A 22,549-nucleotide genomic window follows, 5' to 3' on the forward strand; every position below is an offset into this window, starting at 1 on the left:
ATCCTTAACTGTGATGTTAAGAAGTATCGAAAATGAAGTTGTTGATGCGAGATGTTGTCATTTAAGTGAGAAAATTTAATTTTTGTCGGAGAATTTTTCCATGTTATCGGTTGATTTTTTTTTGTAAAATGACAGAGTGTTAGTGAATGTGTGGTATACATGTATAAAGTGTGTGGCTGTGTGCAGTGTTATATTACCAAATACATGTATGCTGTAGTGGCCGCAAACCACCGCACGGCTGCAAACTGGAACAATTAACTCTAATCCATTTTTATATTCCAGGTTTCATTCCCCGTTCATATGTCGGTAACACATTATCAACACAACACTAGAATACAAATAAGGTTCAGGGACCAGATAGCTTTTCATTCACTTTTATGGATGTACATGATTGACATGAAGGGAAATAATACTAAGTAAAAACACTCTCACTGGTCCCCCTGGTCCGCAGTCCGGCCGGCCTGCAATTCAGTATTCACTAAACTTTACATAACTTTACTGAATGTTCACAGTCTCCAGATTCACAGTAGAATTCTATCTACTCCCATTGAAGATTAAAAAAAAAAAATACATGCACAGTGAAAGAGCTTCAGATTACAATCCATAAGAGTTTTCTGCACAGCACTGGAAGAGAGACTAGTATAGTAGTAACGTTAGGCGTTAGTAGACATCTCTCTCACTATCAAATTTTAGCACAAGGAATTCCCTGACACAGCATATAAATACACGTATGGGACTAGACTAGTCCGATTCCTACGTCAACGTAAATAACTAGAAAGCTGCTTACCTCGTCGTTTCCGTGTTCCAGGCACCACTCTGGATTCCCTCGTTTCTTTTTTCGTACTTTCAACACGACCTTTTTTACTCTCTTTACCTTTGAACACTATATCATCGTTAGATTGGCGAGGAACACCACTACTCAGAGTGGTGCTACCTGTTGTTGCATCCTTGGAAGTCGCCATCTTGTTTGGAATCAGTAGATATCGCGATCGCTATCTGTCGAGATCCCCCATGTCATATCGGCGGCGAGCTCGCGAGTGATCCCTCCCCTTTGTCCCTCCCTCATCTCACATTCGCTTTTTAGTGCAACAAGAGGAACTAAACAAGTTATTGTTATGCAACAGTGTTGCTTATGTTGTCCCCGGGGCCTTGTCTTGATTCATCATACTCTCAAACATCACTCATCCTGTAGCCAACTAAATACGTGCCATCAATGAAATTTCCTCCATTTTTTCTTCAGTAATTGAGATAACTTAATGGATACGCCCACAAAACAACAACAACAAGAAGTTCCAAACCAAGATTCTGTCAGTGGCATCACCTGTCAGTCATTTCTTAAGTACCACCCCACGGTAATTTATGTTTAACAAAAGACATTGGGAATATATATTTTTCCATGGACTGAGCATTAACTTCCATTTTTCCATGTTGGTGAAACGATCTACAAAAGACAGAAACATCATTAACTTTAATCAGTACTCTGGCAATGATTGACAGATGATGTCAGTGGGGCAGAACCATGATTTGAAAGTTGTTGCTGATTTTTTATTTTTTTTATTTTTTTAAATTTTTTTTTGGCGTATGACAGGTAGACCCCTAATCTGTACAACAAATAGAAATATTATCACAAAATGACATAGACCTATATTGCACATATTTAGACATTCTCTCGGCCACATAATTATATATGAAGTGATGATAAGTGTATTCAACCGGATTATTATGAGTCAATACGAAATGTAATGAACATGCATTTGAACTGCTCAGTCTCTTTAGAATACAAAGGCGTTACTTCATTTACCGAATGCCTGATGTCATCAAAACATAACAATAATGAAAACAGTGGTGTTAGAGAAAGAAGATACTTTGAAATTGATATGGGTTGATATAGGACCTACGTTTGTTTTAGTTTAACCAACAAGTGTAATTTATAGTGTGGGCTTCCTATAAATAGGCCTAATTGTTTTTACGAAAGTTTTTCTCTTTTCTTGGGTACTATGTCATAATTATATGTATCATGAGTATAAATCACAATCTTTAAATTGTTCTTGTTAGCTAAAAAAAAAAAAAATATATATATATATATATATATATATTGTGCAATATTTAAGATGGATATATCAATCTATCACTCCGGGAATCCTTAACTGTTTTGTACTCATTTCAATGCAATCAAACTGTGACTGGTTTCAATCTATAAATCATGTAAGATGTCCACAATTCAGCCTTCGGGTTGCCAAGGATGTTCTTTGATAAAATGCATTTTCAATTCAAATTCATTTCAACTCATTCTGCTATAGATTGACAACTGGACACCAACATGATTGTCACAGTGTAGCTGTGAAATCATGTGAAACGGTTCAATCAACCACGCGTCTTTAATGGGTTACATTTAATTTGGTGTCTTTTTATTATTCATTCTATTTTATTTTTAAAGTTGTTATTTTCCCCCTCATTATTAACACACCCTACAGGTTTGATGGAAATTTATTTATCCGTTCATCAAGTTATCTTGTATACATACAAACAGACAGACAGACAGACAAGGACAGACAAACAGACTGCCAAACAACCAAACAGCCAAACAGACAGACATATAGACGGATAAACAGACAGACAGGCAGACTGACAAACAAACAGAACAGAAAACATTACCTCAGCCGGTAGTAGGTTTCACCTAATCCACACACACCCTCAAGCAAATGAGAGGGGGTTCAGAAAGGAATCAGTTCTAGTCGATCAATCAATCTATGATCCAAGAGAGCGGAACTTAGTATTCGAAGTTGGCGAATTCATTGCCATTGTGACTTGTACAGTGACAACACTGCATCTTTTCTCAACACCCTCTCCCCTTTTCGACTGTCCCTTTATCCCCTCTCATTTCTATCTTCTTTTCTATAGGGCCTAAATATAAAATCATTTCAAATTCATAGTCAAATTTATTTCCGTTTTCGACAATAAGAACATTAATAATACATCTCACTTTCTTCAGTAATAGAAATCGTATAAACAAAATAAATGTGTTATGTGAATTTAACAAAGTAAACAATGCTCGTAAAGTTACAGTAAAGATACACCATATATTATAATGCCTGAAGTAAAATGAAATAAAGTGAAAACTGATATCAAAGTCAGTGTGAAAAAAGGAAGGACCCACTGAAAAGACAATGCTTGTAAAGTGTGCCCCCCCCCCCGAATCGATACTTCCTCGTTTTTTAATGTCCAAACAACAGGAGGTGATACTGTTATGGGACATAATTTATATGTTAGATCGTGGCAATAAACACAGCCCCTGATTGTAAAATCTAAATGTGGGGGGAAATTTGTTATTCTGCTCTCAAGGCTGCTATGAAATTACAGAAATAAAACGAGATCAAACCAAACCCAAATTATGTCCCATAAATGGTTAAACTTGAGCCACTGCCATTTTCATGCACCTTGATGACTGACAGGATCATTGTGCGATCATACTTAATGTCATGATACTTACGTGAAGAATTTAGCAGCAGGACGGGTTAAGCGCCATTTTGAAGAAAAAAAAAGTAAGTCATATGATCATTCTTTGGATAGAGCAATATATAACTTTCCCAATTTACTTGTTGCATTGCATAAATTCATGAAGTTATGAAAAAAGTTTCGTATCTTATCGGGGTTTTTTTTAAGGAAATGTAATGCAAAATATATCAAAATAACAAGAAGGGATTTAAGTCGTTTTGCAATCAAATTCTTCATATGTTCAGAAAAGTATTCGTGCCAATACTGTGTGTATTGTATTCGTGTAATTTGGAGTGCATAATTTACTGGTGTGGCAGAATAACTAATAAAAGCGTGTCATAAGTTAAAAAAAATAAGGAAAAGTCCGCTAACAGTCATTCATATCATACGCCTCACTTAGCGCGCAGTAATCGTCGCAAAGCATTGGGACCAATACATAGAAATTAGGCCTGCAATATCTCTTTGGATCAATATTATACTGCAATCCATGTATTGTTTTCTCACATGCACCTTATGGCATAAACAGCTATACTGCCCTCTACGTCGGCCCCTTCGCTTGTACCGACTGTACTGGCAGAACTACTCTTGCATCCTCCCAGCGAAAGCGGCACCGGGGAAACAGCGACATACAATAAAATAGACGCAGTAAAAATAGCACAATATTGATTTACACGACATAGTTCATGGACAATGTTTTTTTATCTTTATTCAATACTCTTTTTTCAAGTTTTATTGATCGAAATCTTGGCAGTTTCAATGTGTTTCACTGTGTCAACATCGGCAATGACGTTGTGTCGGGGACCTCCGATACTGTAACTTATTAACTGTGCGATCCGTTACAAGGTGTTAATTATTAGCTAATCCACAGCGCGCTACACTGTATGCCATCTACCTACCTATTGTGAAAGGGAAGCTAAAAGTCGAGCCACTGTCATCCATGTCATTAATGAATATGAAGACACAAATGCTTTTTTTTTAATATTCTACAATTTTCCTGAAGTTGCCAGAGTTCTATGATATACCGCACAATCCTTATAACACGGCATTATGATTATTACAGAGAATTCTTGTGAATCATGTAAAACCGGGAACAATACATTGGGGAGGTGGGTCGATTAAATGCTAAAGTTGTGTCATAGAAACACATCGAACACACAAACTTAATTGTGTGTGTATGTGTGTGTGTGTGTGTGTGTGTGTGTGTGTGCGTACGTGTGTGATAGATAGATAAATATAGAGACAGATAGATAGATAGATAGATAGATAGATAGATAGATATAGAAAGATAGAGGGAAGGAGAGGAGAAAGAAAGAAAGGATGAGAGAGAGGGGGAGGGAGCTAGGGAGAGATTATTATGAAGCGAAAATGAAACTAACTGGCAAATAGATCCACAATGCTGATTTCCATCGACTGTTAATCGAGTATGTCCATTTACTATAAGGTGTGAGCGACGTCGAAACTTTCTCTCTCTAAATGTAATGCTAAATATCTGTGTAATCAATCCCTTTTGGATGATCCCATTTTGCCCATAGCAGTAAACTGACTCTAACTCAGCATGAATGATTATCATTTTCTAGCAGACGATGCCCTCCAGAGCAAATTGGAGTGTCTTCATCATGTGTAACGTTTCTTTTTTTTTCTGTGACATTTCCCTTTGAAGTTAAAAAAGAGGAGGGGATAGGAAATAATGTCGAGACAAGGCAAATGCTACAGCGCTCACTTTTCGTACCATGTGGATGGTTTTCCCCATTAAATATTTCTCATTTCCACTGGTTGGAATACAGCGGAGCGGAGGATCCTTGTTATTCTACACACAGCACCATGCCTGGAAACACTGCGTTCAACACCAGTCGGTGCCAGTAGTTCGTTTTCCTGGTTCTATGGGATGACCCATGATACGTGTTATGTGGAAGATCCGTTAATCAGAAAGATAAGGGGACGTCTATGACCTGCTTATACGAATATCGACAGTTTGTCATGTTTGTTGTATAGACCAGCAACTTCTAGTGGACAACTCATGTTACATGGGAGCATAGGTATATAGAATAACTGTGAGATAAGTGCCAAACATTGAAGCCACCTTTCGTAGAAGAATGTGGAAGTACTGGGAATAAACAGGACGAAACACCGTGACCAACGCGGAATATTGTTTTAGTGGTCTCATTGTGGTATCTTTCCAGAGATACATCCAGTGACTAAACTTACTGTAGACCAACTAACTGAGGGTAAGTCTTTTTGTCTTGATTTAGACAATTTCTGCCTTGCGTTGGTATTAATAACTCGAATCAATAAATGTATGTTCTCATATCTGATCGTTGCATGGGATATGCTGAACTGGTGAATGTAACTACACTGTATAACAGTATCATTATGTTGTATATTTAGAAATTTGTATTCATATTTTTACGTCTAATGTTCCGCTTGGCCGAACTATGTTTTCACCCGGGGAGTGATATCAAGTCCACTTTTTCACTATAAAAGAACTGTAATTTTATGACAAAATGTGAGAAGATTATAGATTATGAAGTTTCTGTTGAAGGGATGGTGTTTTATAGTGAAGCAGTTCTGAAAGTAGCTCGACCAGACGCCTTGCGACATTCTGTGTACAGCGACAGGGCTGTGTATAGTCATTTTAAAAGTGGAAGATTGTATAATTAAAAGAAACAAAACAAAAGAGGTAATGTTACGTTTTCTGTATAGAATGAGTAAAATATTCCATGTTCGTTGAGCATCGAAGAATTCTGATGGGATATTGTATTCTATAGGTATGATAAGTTGGCACTCTGTTTCTCTATGACAAACTGTACATCGGTATGCCAAATAAACTTACGATAACGTTCTTACGCATAGATATGTATCCTTCTGTTATGTTTCTTACGATTTATCTGATTTTTTTTTGTGTGTAGAGAGAAATTTGATATTCATGGTGGATTCTGTGCAATGTCTGCTTTTTTCTTCTCAAAGAGCGCGATGGCATTAGTTCTGTATATTCTGTATAATTATGTCTTTCGTACGTGTCAAATGTTACGCCAAAGGTTATTAGGTCTATAAAGTGTGGGGTGTCACAAGATTCTTTTAATATACAGGCAACGATCAAGATTTTCGGAATTCATTTCCTCAGGTTTCCCCCTTTTTTTCAACACGGACACCAAATTCTAAGATAGTAGTTCTACTTTTCTCATGTCTTCTGTTGATATCTTCATGTAGGTTGTCTTATACCAGGGAGGTGGAAAGAGACTTTTTCCACCTCCCTGCTTATACTATACGGTATTGTTTTCCCGCTGTTGTTCTATACCACTGCACATAACATGCACTACTACTACTATACTACTGCTATTATTACTACTATGATATACTACTATTATATTACATTATACTACTACCACATTATGCAAATATGCTACTGGAGTGGCGGATCCAGGATTTCCGTAAAAGGGGGGGGGGGGCGCAAACAATATTTCTGGTGCTACTTCCGGGTTTCATCTTTTTTTTTCTTTTTTTTTAACAAGAAATAAAGAGGGGGACGCCCGGTGAGCCCCCACCCTCCCCCTCCCTGGATCTGCCACTGCTACTGCTATTATTACTACTATGTTATACTACTACATACTTCTACTACTCTACTACTACTACTACTACTACTACTACTATTACTACTACTACTACTACTACTCTACTACCATGACTACTACTACATTATACAACTATACTACTGCCACCAATACTTCTTCTTCTTCTTCTTCTTCTTCTTCTTCTTCTTCTTCTTCTTCTTCTTCTTCTTCTTCTTCTTCCTCTTCTTCTTAAAAACTCTACGACTGGTTTGTGTTCAATAAATCGTTCCCTTCCAGCAGAACTGTGACCGTTTTAAAGTTCGGCTCTAAATTCAACAAGCTCAAAGATTCATTTTTTTTTCTCCCAATTAAGATTGTTCCTTCTAGATTGACTTCAGTCAAAGATGGTACTACATTTTCCTACCTGAATTGTATACATACCACTTCCTAAACACGTACACACAGTGATTATAACAGTGCAGTCATAAATTGGATTGTTAATAGAAATCCTCGTGTAGTGAGTGAATACGCCCAAATAGTGTTATGACAATGCTATAATTTATGTGGTAATAAAACAAATAGACACTCCCATTCCATTGCCAATTACTCATCGTGCGCCGATTATTCCGAGCTATGGTTCCCAGATAGAGTAAAGATGGTCTACACCAGACTTCCTCTTCTATCGATCACAGTCAAGGATGATTTATTCATTTCATTTTGACGTATCCTAGCAACGGCCACGCACCGTACCCAATTAAAATCGCTCCGTAGATGGACTTGTTGCTCTACACTGACAACGATGCGTGAAGATGTGTATACCATGCACTCAAGTGCGCTTATTGTCTCTGTTAGATATAAAATCAGGCCTGGATAGAATAGAGGAAAAACTGTTTAGTTTCCTTGAAGTGACAACCTAAACGTTGATTTGATTTAGGGAGGCCTCAAAAGTCTCGAGGATGGCCAAACATGCTCAATGAAACGTAGAAATCGAGAAGGTTCTTTTCAAGAAAGAATACATGGTGTGCCGTGAAACCACCCACCACTAATAAACATTATTGCCCATGTGATTAAAGGAGATAAACATTAAAATGTATTCCGCATTTTCCACAATTTCACCTCGATTATGAACCCATGCAGGACAGTCAAGGCGATATAGAAATTACATTTTCTCTCTATTTTTTCCATTTGCAAGATTGCATTGGAGGCGGGAATAATTCAGAGTTTTTAGAAACATGGGGAAGTCTAAAACCCAACCGCATCCAGTCACGAATGAACATCTCCAGCAACGGGCCGCTCCTCGACAACCAGCCCGGAGGGCCCCTCCCGGTGTGAAGGTCAGCCTATGTGCCAAGTACACCATCTTCTCCTTCAATGTCATCTTCTGGCTGTGCGGGGCCGCCATCCTGGGCTTCGGAGTGTGGGGCCTCGTATCCAAGAGCGTGGCCAGTGTGGAGGCCATTGCTCAAGAGGTAAGCATCCCAGTATCAGATGGGTGACCAATTTAGCGGTAAAGCATGGTGGCGTCTGATCATTGGCGCCCAGCCACTGGGTACTCTGAAGCGATGAAACAAAACTTGGTCCAAGTGCAGTACTCAGGTCCTTTAAGTTGAATTTTCTTTATTATTGTATTGTATTGTCATGATTGCATGTGTTAAAACATATATACCGATGTGCTTATACACGGTAGCATTATATTGCCCTATCAAAAAAAGTTTGTCGAAACTTGAACCCTCATCATGTTAATTTGATCTCTCACACAAATATTAGACGCCATTAGTAGCAGCGATAAAATATACGTGCTCGGGATTAGAAATAGCACTATGCCCGTTGGGAACTATGAACTGAGAAGTCAGTATATAGCTTTCAACATGGCTATGGTGTACTCCATGAGAAATTGGCACCCAATCATTTCAGTTGGTTTCTGTATTCCCGTGTCCCATGATGCTTTGCCTTGATAGCGCTTTGCCCAGATAACTTGCTTAAAAAACGCCAGTAAATTCATTCAAATCAAGTGGCTTAATATATACAAAGCACTGTCTTGTCACTTTTTGAGCTGTCGATTTGGTCGGTATAAAACGTAACAATCAAAAATGAGTGAAGCTCATTCTACAGGTGACTGGAAAAAAGATGTCTTGATAAGTCCGAATACACGTTAATCAATAATTTCATTGTGTAGTCAGGAATAGTTATCTGCGACTTTGTTGAAGAGCTGGAGAGCGGCGTTTCCATGTGAAAAAAAAATAGATAAAAGACAGAAAAGGGAAAAAAGGCAGAAGAGGAAAGGCAACAAAAAATACGACTGGGTCATTATCTAGTGCAACACGCACTGCCTACAGATGTGATGTGATGAGGCGCAGGTACAAGGACAGAAAAAAACTATGTCATGCAGAATATTATGTGGAATCAAGAAAGAGATCGCACAGCAGATTGTCCGCCATTGCTATTAATAACTGGTCCCGGAGGAGGAGCAGAAGAAGGAAGTAGATCAGCTAGGAACATTTTGAAACGTGACATGACGAACTTGCAAAAGTCATTCACCGGGTCATGTACAGGGTGCACGCCTGCGGGGACGTGTGGCATGCCATGGATGATAATATAGGTGGTATCTTGGCTGATTCCACGCTGTTTTTATAGTTCTGTTATAACTCGACATCTGTTATTTATGCATGATTTAGGAACAGTATCTTTTATTGCCATTATTGTGTCTGTAACTCTGTACAGAAGTATTACGTCTATAATGTAGCAGTGAACAGCATATCTCATTCATTCCATAGTCATCCATCTCACCGCCACCCTTCTTCAGTCATGCTCCTTATCGTTCTCTTGTTTCTTTCTCTCCTCAAGATCAACTAATCTTCGACATGTTGACAGCCACTTTCTATTCCCACTTCCTTTCCGCTCCCCCTGTCATTTGTCTTCACCTCATCTCACGATATAAGCTATGTGTATAAATATAAACAACACCGGAAAGTCACCGGGACATGTTTTGTGAACATGATGTATCCAGGGTAAATGCGTTGGAATATTATATTGGGAAACAGTGAATAAAGAAGGACACTTGCATTTTGGCTCCAGCAAGAAGCAGTAATGCCTCCATCATTCTCCTGAGTCCATAAGCGTCTAACTACCCCCACAAACATAAAAGCCATGCAGAAAGAACTCAACTTTGGAGGCATCCAATATCCCATACATCTTGCCACAGCTCCTCTCGTTTGAACACAATTGAATCTCTGCCGTAGATGGCAGCATACAACAATAACATTATTGTCGGGATACTACAGCTTGAATAATAACGAGTAACAATAGTAACAGACAAACGCATTTTTGCACGAAAGTTTAAACAGTGATTTCAATCGCAAACACGGTGGAGAAAGAAACGGAGGAGGTGAAGACATGATGACCTTGCAAGGCTCCCATTAACCTATTAATCTAAATCCCCTTCCTGTCATTAAAGCAATAAGACTAAATTGTGCATCTGTGCCAAGTTACTGAAGTCTTGTAGTTCAGAGTTCAAAGTTCAAAGCATTTTATTGTCATATAGATATATACATAAAAATTGTTTTCTGATATTTATTGTGTACACAGTGCATAATAACCTACCAACTGTGAATCTTATGGGGAGGGGAAAGGGTTGCACTTGCTATATAACACAACAAAAACACGTTTTTATAACAATGTCCATGTGCAATCCAGTGCGAGTATTGTGGGGGTGATGGCATCAACAATATATTTGACTGTCTGATTGCTACCGATATCACTAGTATAGAAGATGTTCATCACAGTGGTAGTTGTCGAAGAATGGTGAAAGTGTGTGAAACATTCATGTGAGCACGATTTCAAAGGGAAAAAATCATAAAACTTTTCTAGGACAAGGAGAGGGAGGGAGGCTTAACTCCTCCAGAACAACAATGAATGACTTGAAGTAATGTCTCAATCACAAATTTTCAGTTATTAAACTCTTCATGAAAAAAACAACTTATTATTTTTCATGTAATTCTCTCGTTATTATCTGCTGCTATGAAGTCGAGAGCCTTATCAACAAAGTGGAGAGAACAAAGTATGCAGATAAAACGAAAAATTTGTTGTGGGAAAGCTGGCATGTTTTGCTCTGAGTCGAGTTCTGTGCTATACATTATATATCATCATTATTATTGTCGGTATATTTATGGTATCATTAAGATGATGATGATTATGAGTAATGTTAGAATCGTCAATATCATAACTATTTTAAATATCTTTGTCGCAGGGTGTTGCATGTGATGATGTTAATAATTGCGGCACTGTGTTGTGTTTAATACTTAAACCCAGGTTGGGATCAACATGGACCCGATGTACGGCTTCATCATCATCGGTGGTATCATCTTCCTCTTGGCCTTCCTGGGCTGCATCGGGTCACTGCGGGAGAACTCCTGTCTACTCAAGTTCTACGTCCTCCTCCTCATCCTCATCTTCCTCGCGGAGATCACCATCGGCGTGCTGGCCTACGTCTACCAGGACAAGTTCTCGCAGGTCATTGACTCGTGGGTGGAGAGAACGCTGGTCAACTACTTCGGTGAGTGACCAGCTCAGGGGGCATTTCATGAAGCATTATATGTCGGACAAACTTGCTCTCAGCCAATCAGATGCAAGGATTTCAGTAGCTTTTAACAGTTTGTCGGACGGAATGTCTGACAAAAAGTTTTTTGAAATGCCCCCAGGTTGTCGGGTGACCAGGATTGTTTGCTGTGGGTTACAGTTCGTTATTCGGAAGGTTCTTAGTGATCAGAAAATGAAATGAGTTTCGCTGTTCCAAATGTTCATTATTTCGAGGGTTCTTTAATCTGAAAATGAAATAAGGTTCAGTCTTTTTGTTTTCGGATTAACGAACCCTGAGAGTAACGAATTTAACCTTATTTCATTTTCGGATTAACGGGCGTTCGGAATAACGAACCTTCGGTATAACTCCATAAAAATAAATATTCCGATTTAACAAACCGCGATTCATTTTCAAATTATTGAACAATGGGTACAGGGAATTGGTGTGTTTTTGAATAACGAACCTTATTTCACTTTCGAATTGACGAGCCTTCGAAATGACGAATATTATCCGGCGCATGCATTGTGCGCATATTACGACGAGGAGCTTTACGTGCGGTGGAAATTAGGAGCCTACTTATAAGTCATGATAACTACTGACGATTTAATGCAACTTTCAGTGTTGCCAGTATTGCACTGAAGATTACAAACAGATTCTATTAAGTTCTGATGTCGTTCACTTGTATATTATCTCAGTTCTTTCATGTCACCATTGTGATATATTTACGAATATTGATATATTTACGAATATTGATATTTTACTCAAGAAGCTTAAAGTTGTGTTGCAGTTTAAAGATATTTACTATAGAACTGTTTAAGGTGGTGATAACTTCAACAAAATCAAACAGTTGTCAAAGGACAAAGATACCAAATCAGAAAAATCTGAATTAATCTTCATTTCTATAGGAAGATTTTGTATCGGGTGTATTCGGTTTTGTACCTTATTCAAATGTTGTGATCATGAAATAACGTCCACTTATGGGGGAGGAGGGGAGGGGGTAACCCTTTTCGGATAAAGATCGCCTGGCGATAACACATTTTACTTTTTTCATCATTATTATTCTACAGATGACCCTGACAGTCAGTTCCTGATGGATAACATGCAAGAAGGACTCGAATGTTGTGGTATAGACTCGCCTAACGACTGGCAGCTCAATATGTGAGTATCCATGCTATCCCCTTGGCAGTTAGTATACAATGCTCCATCATTTTAGTATCTACCTCCCCCTAACTCTCTCCTCTGTCCTCTCTGTCCATCTATCTATAGTCTATCTATCTATCTGTCTATCTATCTATCTATCTATCTATCCATCTATCTATCTATCTATCTATCTACCTATATACCTACCTATCTATATATCTATCTATCTATCTGTCTATCCATAGGCGTACCCAGGATTTTTTAGAGGGGGGTGTTCAGTGGCGTACCGTGGGTCAAGACATTGGGTGGGGGCGCACCTCATGGAAGCAACATCAGAATTGCATAACTGTACAATTAAATGCGAGCGAGCGGAGCGAGCGAGCTTGAAAATTTTGACATTTTACAGTCCCCAAACTGCCGTTTGTAGCTATATACAGCTGTATAATAATATATGTATATATATATATATATATATATATATATATATATATATATTTGCTTTGGAAATTAAGGGGGTTGCACCGGGTGCAACTGCTGGCAGTTGCTGGCAGTAACATCAGGAGAATGGCATAACGATTAAATGCGAGCGAGCGAAGCGAGCGAGCTTGAAAATTTTGACATCTTAAGTCCCCAAACTGCCGTTGGCAGCTATATTTTTCGCTTTAGAAATTAAGGGGAGGGGGCGCACCGGGCGCAACTGCTGGTAATTACTGACAGCAACATCAGGAGAACTGCATAACGATTAAATGCGAGCGAGCGAAGCGAGCGAGCTTGAAAATTTTGACATTTTACAGTCCCAAAACTGCCGTTTGTACCTATATTTTTTCGCCTTAGAAATTAAGGGGAGGGGGCGCACCGGGCGCAACTGCTGGCAGTTACTGACAGCAACATCAGGAGAATTGCATAACAATAAAATGCGAGCGAGCTTGAAAATTTTGACATTTTACAGTCCCCAAACTGCCGTTTGTAGCTATATTTTTTCGCTTTAGAAATTAAGGGGAGGGGGCGCACCGGGCGCAACTGCTGGCAATTACTGACAGCAACATCAGGAAAATTGCATAACGATTAAATGCGAGCGAGCTTGAAAATTTTGACATTTTACAGTCCCCAAACTGCCGTTTGTAGCTATATTTTTTCGCTTTGGAAATTCGGGGGGGGGGGGCGCACCGGGCGCAACTGCTGGCAATTACTGGCAGTAACATCAGGAGAATGGCATATAACGGTTAAATGAGAGCGAGCGAAGCGAGCGAGCTTGAAAATTTTGACATTTTAAGTCCCCAAACTGCCGTAATATATGTATATATATATATATATATATATATTTGCTTTGGAAATTAAGGGGGTTGCACCGGGTACAACTGCTGGCAGTTGCTGGCAGTAACATCAGGAGAATGGCATAACGATTAAATGCGAGCGAGCGAAGCGAGCGAGCCTGAAAATTTTGACATTTTAAGTCCCCAAACTACCGTTGGCAGCTATATTTTTTCGCTTTAGAAATTAAGGGGAGGGGGCGCTACGGGCGCAACTGCTGGTAATTACTGACAGCAACATCAGGAGAATTGCATAACGATTAAAATTAATGCAAGCGAGCGAAGCGAGCGAGCTTGAAAATTTTTACATTTTACAGTCCCAAAACTGCCGTTTGTAGCTATATTTTTCGCTTTGGAAATTAAGGGGAGGGGGCGCACCGGGCGCAACTGCTGGCAATTACTGCCAGCAACATCAGGAGAATTGCATAACGATTAAATGCGAGCGAGCGAAGCGAGCGAGCTTGAAAATATTAACATTTTACAGTCCCAAAACTGCCGTTTGTAGCTATATTTTTTCGCTTTGGAAATTCGGGGGGGGGGGGGGGGGGGTGGGCGCACCGGGCGCACCGGGGCGCAACTGGCAATTACTGGCAGTAACATCAGGAGAATGGCATATAACGGTTAAATGCGAGCGAGCGAAGCGAGCGAGCTTGAAAATTTAGACATTTTACCATTCAAAAACTGTCGTTTGTAGCTACACATGTATATTTTTTTCGCATTGGAGGGAGGGGGCGCCCGGTGCGCCCCCTGGATCCGCCACTGGTAGTCAAGGGTGTCGGTTTATGTTCATGATTGGGGGGAGGTATGACCAGCGAGGGGGCGTCGAAGTGACCAAGCGGGAGAAGGATGTCCAAAATCTGCACTTTATATAGAGCATCCCCTAATTTGTTTGTGTTTGTGAGTGTGTGTGTTTCATATAGATGGAAAAGTTTGGAAATTGCCAAGGTCAAGTCTTATCATTAGCAATGCAAGGCATTTTAATATAGACTAGTATGTAAAGCAACACTGCAAAATCAATGATCAAGCTTTGATAGCAAATGTGTACAACCTATCAAACATTGCGCAACATTGCAGCGACTCTTTTTGCCATTCCGATATTCTGAGTACACTGCGCACATCCTGCTTGTGTTCAAAATGCCAACCAGGAATCACGCTGAATCACAATCTTTTGTCGTCTCCGGGCTTTTTGAACAATGTTATACCTCTTTGATTATATGGTTAAAAGAAATCTTAAAAAAATATCTTTTTTTCTTGATCATCGTTTCATGTCGATTTCAAAAGCAGTTTACTAACCCTTAAATTGCCATTTTCGTAGGTTTTTTTCTTTCTTTTTTCCTTTTTTTTTTAAATCAGCGGATGGGGGGGGGGGGCACGTGCCCCCCCCCCCCATGCCCCCTTAGTTACGCCACTGTTCCTAGACCTAGATATCTAATGAATTTTAGGCGCAATATTTAGTCATCCAACCACAATTTGTAGACTCACATTCAGTTATCTTTCAGTTTTAACTTTCAGCCATTGAAAAAATTCATATCTACTATTACTAAAGATTACCAAGTCCATGTGCTATTACTAATTACATTGAGTAGCAAGTAACTTGCTACTCCCAGAGCTTCCAGAGCTTGCTGCTTCCAGTAGGCTACTATACTGACTGTACTTGGTATCTGAGTCAGTGGCGTATCTAGGGAAAACGGCGCCCGTGGCAAGCGCGAAAATTGCGCCCCTAATTTCTGAAAAAGTGTTCAACCCCAACCCCATCCCGGTAAGGACTTTTAAAAAGTCCTCATGATATGCTTTTTGAAGCACTTAAGAGGGGTCTTTTGAGGGTGATTTAAATGTATAAATAGGCAACCCTAAATGTTGATATATTTTGGCGAGCGAGCGCAGCAAGCGAGCCGAAAATCTTTATATTTCAGCTTTATACATAACATGGAATTCTTGTCATATTTGGTTATTAAATCTTCGAATTACAATTCTAATCATAGTGACGGCCTTATAGATAACGATTTGTACCAACAGTGTCCAACCCCATCCCGGTAGGGACTTAAAAAAAGTCCACATGATGTGCTTTTTCAAGCACTTATAGAAGGGGTCTTTTGAGGGTGTTTTAAATGTAATAGATATTGAGGAATTTTGGCGAGCGAGTGCAGCGAGCGAGCCGAAAATTTTTGTATTTCAGCTTACAAAACATGGAATTCTTGTCATTTTTGGTTATCAAATCTTCGAATGACAATTCTAATCAAGATATAGTGACGGTCTTATAGATAACGATTTATACCAACAGTGTTCAACCCCAATCCCATCCCGGTATATGGACTTTAAAAAAGTCCACTTGATATGCTTTTTCGAGCACTTAAAAGGGTTTTTTGAGGGTGATATAAAATCTAATAAATTTTGATAAATTTTGGCGAGCGAGCGCAGCGAGCGAGCCGACAATTTTTGTATTTCACCTTACAAAACATGGAATTCTTGTCATTTTTTGTTTATTAAATCTTACAATTCTAATCAAGATATAGTGACGGCTTCATAGATAACGATTTATGCCAACAAACTAAGGACTTGGAAAAATACTCTGAATTACTACAAGTGAGTGAGCCGAAATTTTTATATTTCCACGTCATCATTACGTTTTGTTCTTCTTATTTTTTTTGGATATATTTTGGCGAGCGGGCGCAGCGAGCGAGACGAAAATTTTTATATTTCAGCGTTACAAAACATGGAATTCATGGAATTCATGTTTTGTTTTTATCTTGTTTGATTTGGTTTTCTGTTTGCGCTCAGCTTCGCGCGCGGTGCAGTAACGTAGTGTTAACACGTACTGTACACGAGTTCTTTAGTGCGTATGATATTATGTAACTCCATAATGTATCATCATCCACACAAACATTAAAACAAGGAAGAGAGAGAGAGAGAGAGAGAAAATGAACGCAAAAGAAAGGAAAGGCGGAATTCAAAACGGAAATAAAAGCGGTAAAGACAGCTTTTGTTTCATTTGTCAACATCTAAGCATTGCTGAAGAGGGGTGTTGAATAGCTCAAACACCTCCCTTTTGCCCAAGGGGGGTGTTTGAACACCTTAAACACCCCCCTTTTGGCAAAGGGGGGTGTTTGAACACCCAAAACACCCCCCCCCCCTCGGTACGCCCTTGTGTCTATCTATCTATCTATCTATCCATCTATCTATCTACCTATACCTATCTATCTATCTATCTATCTATCTATCTATCTATCTATCTATCTATCTAACTAAGTAACTAACTATCATTTTCCCTCTCCCCTTCTTATCCCCGCCCCATTAAGGGCGGCAAGATATCTCTATCCGGTGACTCTATCAAGGTGGCTCTATTCAATAATAAATTTCATGGCTCTTCGGGCGCGGGTTCGAATCTAAATGAATCTTATTTTGAGCAATGTTGAGTGCTATCATGCCGTTCTCATTAACAAAAGGCACAGCACTCTGGCCCTGGTTGAATAGGATATAATATGGAGATCTCATGCGCCAGAGAGTCACAACCAACTCACGTAAATGATCCAGCTTTGCATCATCGCAAAGAGCAGGTTGGATGGCCCAGTAAAGTGGTCTGTGCCCCAAGCACACACAGCTTCACTGCAACGCATGGAAGACCAACTTATTGCAGCTGAATATGGGCTCTCCAGCCATATTGTCTGATAAAAACTGAAACAAATCTCTAAAAATGATTATCATGTTGAAAAAAGAAATCGTTGTATGCCACAACTCTCCACCATAGCTCTCAATACGTGTATCAGTTTCACAACCTTAAGCCAAGTTGGTGCATGGTTTAATTCTTCCATCCACTCTGCCGATAAACTGAACCGCGGATCAAGTATATACACTCCCAGCTGCTATTTCCTGTCTTTCAAAGGCTTTTCGAACCGTCCTAACCGAAGGGCATGAGCCAAAGAATGAAATCTTGCAACCATTCTGATTTTCCGAGACTTATTCAAACCAACTTTCACATGGTAAGAATCCCATTTTGGTAGAGAAAAACACGTTCCCTCTTTCCTCTCTCTGCACCGAACTGACTTCATGCATTTAATTTTTTGTCATTTCTTTCAGTTATTTCAACTGCTCGTCGAAGGCGCAATCGCGATGCAGCGTCCCGTTCTCCTGCTGCAAGCCCGACCCGGCCGATCCCAGCGGGGTGGTCAACTACCAGTGCGGCTACGGCGTCCTGGCCCAGCCGCTAGCGGATTGGTACCTCGTCATTCACACCACCGGCTGCGCCCAAGCACTGCGGGACTGGTTCATCAACAACGCCATCCTGCTCGGGTGCATTGGAGGGGCGCTGATACTCTTACAGTCTATAGCGATATGTCTGGCCCGGTCTCTCATCGGTGATGTGGAGGAAGTGAAGTCATACTGGTAGAGTAGAAACAAGCAGTATGATTCGCCAGAACTTTCTATCAGGGAGACCCCTTCGTGATTAGCATGGACATAATCTTATCAATGAAATTGAGAAGAAGAATTAGGAGGAGGAGGAGGAGGAGGAGGAGGAGGAGGAGGAGGAGAAAAAAAAGAATTACACCAGCGTGATCCTGATATGACATGTCAAAAGTGACCTTACCAAGCATTCCTGAAGTACTCAAAGGGCCTTATTTGCCATTGTTTGCGCGTGACTGATCAACGACACTTAAATCGCCTAGTGGAACAATAGACATTACAGAATATTCTCATAATAGCCGAGTTTGAATTTCTTTTTGTCCGAACTGCTGTATTCACTGAAAACAATCAGGGAGGCGCATAATTGCGATTCTCTTCCTGGTTCATGTGGTTGAACAGTACTATTTATATCAATGAGATGTCGACAGTATACGGTTCGAATTCTGCGAATTGCCAAAATATTGTGAAACACATAATAGAACACTATTCGTAATGTTCCCTAATGTATTTGAGTTGAATGTCATTATCATGCTTATACAGTGTATAGGCCCTCGTGCTCTAAACGAGAACAATGGAAGTGAGTATGAGAGAAAATGCAGGAAACATTAAGTATTCTTGCAAAAATGGGACAAGAAACACACACACAACAAAGTTATAGTCTCAGTTCTTTTAAAGGAAAACACTTCCGTTGGCTTCGAGTGGTTTAACCCACGGATTGTCCGTTCTGAAATATAAACCTTATAATGAGGAAAGACCTTATCAAATCCCTATATAAACCATCACTTTTTGCCCAATAAGTTATCTGGTGGACTCGGCCATTAATGTTACTCTTGGTTGCGGACACACGCACATAACTTTATAACTTCACACAAGCTGAAGTGCGTATTTTGGAGATATTATGATAGGTCACCTAAACAATGTATTACGTTTCTTCGTTTTCTCTATTTTGACGGCCAATCAAAACTGTTTCGATTATTAATATATTCAAATCTTAATACGCGTATTTCTACAGCGAATGCTGTTCTCTACAACAAAAAATCATTGTAACTGAGCCTTGTCATAGCAAGAATCAATACGTCCTATTCCATACAACTGGATTCCAATTCAAGCAGGAACTGGATTATCTCGCTACGAGGTTGTTTTGTGGGAAAGATACCCATGAAGTAAAATACATATTAATTGAGCATAATCTTCTTAGTCCATTCTTAGACAATGGAAGCATTAATATCCAAATTCTGGGAAAGTCCACATATTCGTCTCCACGTATATAGTTGATAATGACAGGCACTTTTATGTGAAGAGATCAGAGGCTGGCGGTATGTAATGAATATAATATGGTGGCTGATAATGTTACACATTAAGAATTCTTCCTTTGGCTAACTGTACGTAGCACTCAATCACACTTTCTGTGTCCGCTGTTTTCTTCTGTGGATTGTAGTAAAAGTTCAGGATCCTGCTGAATGAAAGACTGGATAGTAACTTGAAATTATATTAGCCGATATGACAATACTGACAACTCCTGACAGCTGACTGACTGGTGCTCTGTTACCGAAAAGTGCTAGCCCATGCCACGGAGAGAGAAGATGAATGAGAGAGAGAGATTGGATCGACTTCGAGAAGACTTCGACTGGACCTCAACTACCCACTCGACAGACACTGACGTGGCGTCAGAAGGCGCTATAGCAAGAACATGTCTACCACTCATACGAACCCGTGACTGGAGGCTCGGCTAACTAGCATTGACAATGTTCAGAGCTTAGCTTTTCAGTCATACATGTACATGGTAGGAACCTATTGATAGTCTTTACTTTGCCTGATGGAGGTACAATGCGAACTGTGATTGTTATGACGTATTCACTGCCGCGCATCTGTGCGTCGTGTGTATGATCAGTCCATTAACCCCGACAAATTCCCTTCAAGAATTTCCCAGTCCTGTAGCGAGTATTAGAATTATTATATTAACCGCACATTTTTTTTAAACAAATTTGTGCGCTGTTGTAGTCTGGCAGGGTTAGACATTCACAGGTCACTGTCTTGGAAACTTGTACATACACAACACGCTCATTACGAAGTAATGTATGCTGTTAAATTTTGTTTTGCACTGTATCACTGTAAATAAGTCTTTCTTTGAAGCGTTTTATAAGTTTGTGTGGTGCGTCGTATCATACACTGAGAAAACATTTCTTGAATGGTATGTGTTGAATTTCTATTCTATTTTGTAATAAACGAAACTGTGATTCAATCTTTGCAATTTAAAGTGCAACGACTAACTGTAGTCTAAATTATTACGTCATGATGTCTGAAGGAGTGAAAATAAAGCGGATGTTGAGGCTCTTGTCTTGAATACAAACATGATAATCCGGTAAATTCATGTCACATAATGTCATTGATTTTGTGAATTAATGGATCAAGAGGAGATTTCTGTAACTATGGGAGTGATACTGGTAAGCCTCCCCTTTTATTTTAAATTAAACATACGGTTTAATTGTATATCCCCTGTTCGGAATAGTTCTACATAAAACACGGAAACCGGCATACCAGTAACATTCTACTGCATGGCATAAGTAGAGAAAGTTTATTGTGTCCATGTAATAACTTTTGGCTGTTGCGTTAAGCTTTAAATATAGTTTTTTTATTCTTGTATTTTTTATACCCCTTTAAGTAAGTGTTCTTTGTTAATAGGTATAAAGATATATTTTTTATTTATCTTTATTCCTTTCTACACGCAATTTTACAATGAACTTCTACTGATTTTTTGTAATGCATTATTTTGCTGTGATCTCTGCCCTAAAGTGATCACGCAGCTCCTAAAAATGGGTGCTATAGTCTGCTGTGTCGTTGATGTCTGCAATGCAATCTTAACATCTTATTCACATGTAGGTCTACATACCTTAAGCTTACCACTGTAAAAAGAAGAAAATTTTGGATCAATTCTTACCAGAACATCCTCCTGAAATGGTTGGTTGAAATGGTTGATTGTATTGTATGTCAGCTATAATGCACTCATTTCAAATTTAGTTTGTTAACGTGGCAAGGGGAGAAATTACTTTAAAAATAACCTGAGAAAGACACGCACATCAGCTTTAGAAATGCAACAGATTTGCACTTGAAGTAACTACAGCGAGAAATCACATGTGTCGATTGTAGGACGATGAATTACATATCGAATCATGATAGACTAGATTCTGATGTGCAAAGTATACTATCAATATTTTCTATCAAAAACGGACACGGTTTTACGAAAATTGAAAATTGAATCTGATATTACGAAAGTGAATAAAAAATGGCACAACGGTCCTCTTGTGAAAGACAGTGAGAGAGAGAGAGAGAGAGAGAGAGAGAGAGAGAGAGAAAGAAAGAGAGAGAGGATGGGGAGGGAGAGATCCACTAAGAATTGTTGAGGTCATCGACGCATATTAAAATTTCATTCTATCTTTATTTCCACTTTCATAATTGGTTTTCAAAATTTGCATGAAAAACATACAAACAAACAAACAAACAAACAAACAAGAATGCATGGTATCAAATACGATACAGTGGCGGAATCATGAAAAGCGCAAAGTAGGCTTATTGAGAATGATCCCTTAACAAATATCATGATGTAAATATGTGAAATCATTTCGCATCATTTGTAATTGGCTTGAAACAAACATGAACACAAAATGCGATCAAATTCACATCTTAAAATAAAGTTAAAGACGAATACGTTTACATTATAAGAGAAAAGAAAAAAGAAAATTCCATATTTAGCTGTTCATTAAGTTGAAACTTACTTGCATAAAAAAGGTGTTGTTTATAATCTTCTAAAATTGTCTTGAGGTCTTACTGATCCTGAAAACCATATTCCAATTATTCTATAAATCATTCCATAAAATATATGCCTTTTCAATTGCCTTTTAAGACAGAGAATGAAAATCTCGAATAAGTCTGGGATTATAGTGGTCAAATCATAGTTTATAAATCAAAGTTGTTATTCAGCACAGCATAGTACAGTGAAGTACCATGAAGTACCAGTGAAGTACACATGCATTGTTCGGGGGATTGAATGGGAGTTCCCAATTTTTTCCGTTCAACGTTTGGGT

At 39.1% G+C, this 22,549-nt stretch overlaps 1 protein-coding gene across 1 annotated transcript; it reads left to right on the forward strand.

Annotated features, from left to right (window-relative positions):
* Positions 1 to 5,391: 5,391 nt before the first annotated feature.
* LOC139709574 (tetraspanin-5-like) lies at positions 5,392 to 18,453 on the forward strand. Its single transcript, XM_071621530.1, has 5 exons — positions 5,392 to 5,720; positions 8,236 to 8,512; positions 11,352 to 11,595; positions 12,687 to 12,777; positions 18,144 to 18,453. The coding sequence occupies exons 2-5, from the start codon at positions 8,276 to 8,278 to the stop codon at positions 18,451 to 18,453; spliced, it is 882 nt and encodes a 293-aa protein (XP_071477631.1). The 5' UTR covers positions 5,392 to 5,720; positions 8,236 to 8,275.
* Positions 18,454 to 22,549: the final 4,096 nt, after the last annotated feature.

This window comes from Diadema antillarum, unplaced genomic scaffold, assembly GCF_040938485.1.
Source record: "Diadema antillarum isolate AM-2024a unplaced genomic scaffold, OU_Dant_1.0 seq00001451_RagTag, whole genome shotgun sequence".
Classification (NCBI taxonomy): domain Eukaryota; kingdom Metazoa; phylum Echinodermata; class Echinoidea; order Diadematoida; family Diadematidae; genus Diadema; species Diadema antillarum.

Bases quoted from the DNA above. Each gene is read 5' to 3' on its own strand.
- LOC139709574 (XM_071621530.1), top strand. From the start codon at position 8,276: ATGGGGAAGTCTAAAACCCAACCGCATCCAGTCACGAATGAACATCTC. The intron at 8,513-11,351 runs GTAAGCATCCCA...ACTTAAACCCAG, and splicing joins TGGAGGCCATTGCTCAAGAG to GTTGGGATCAACATGGACCC. The intron at 12,778-18,143 runs GTGAGTATCCAT...CATTTCTTTCAG, and splicing joins AACGACTGGCAGCTCAATAT to TTATTTCAACTGCTCGTCGA.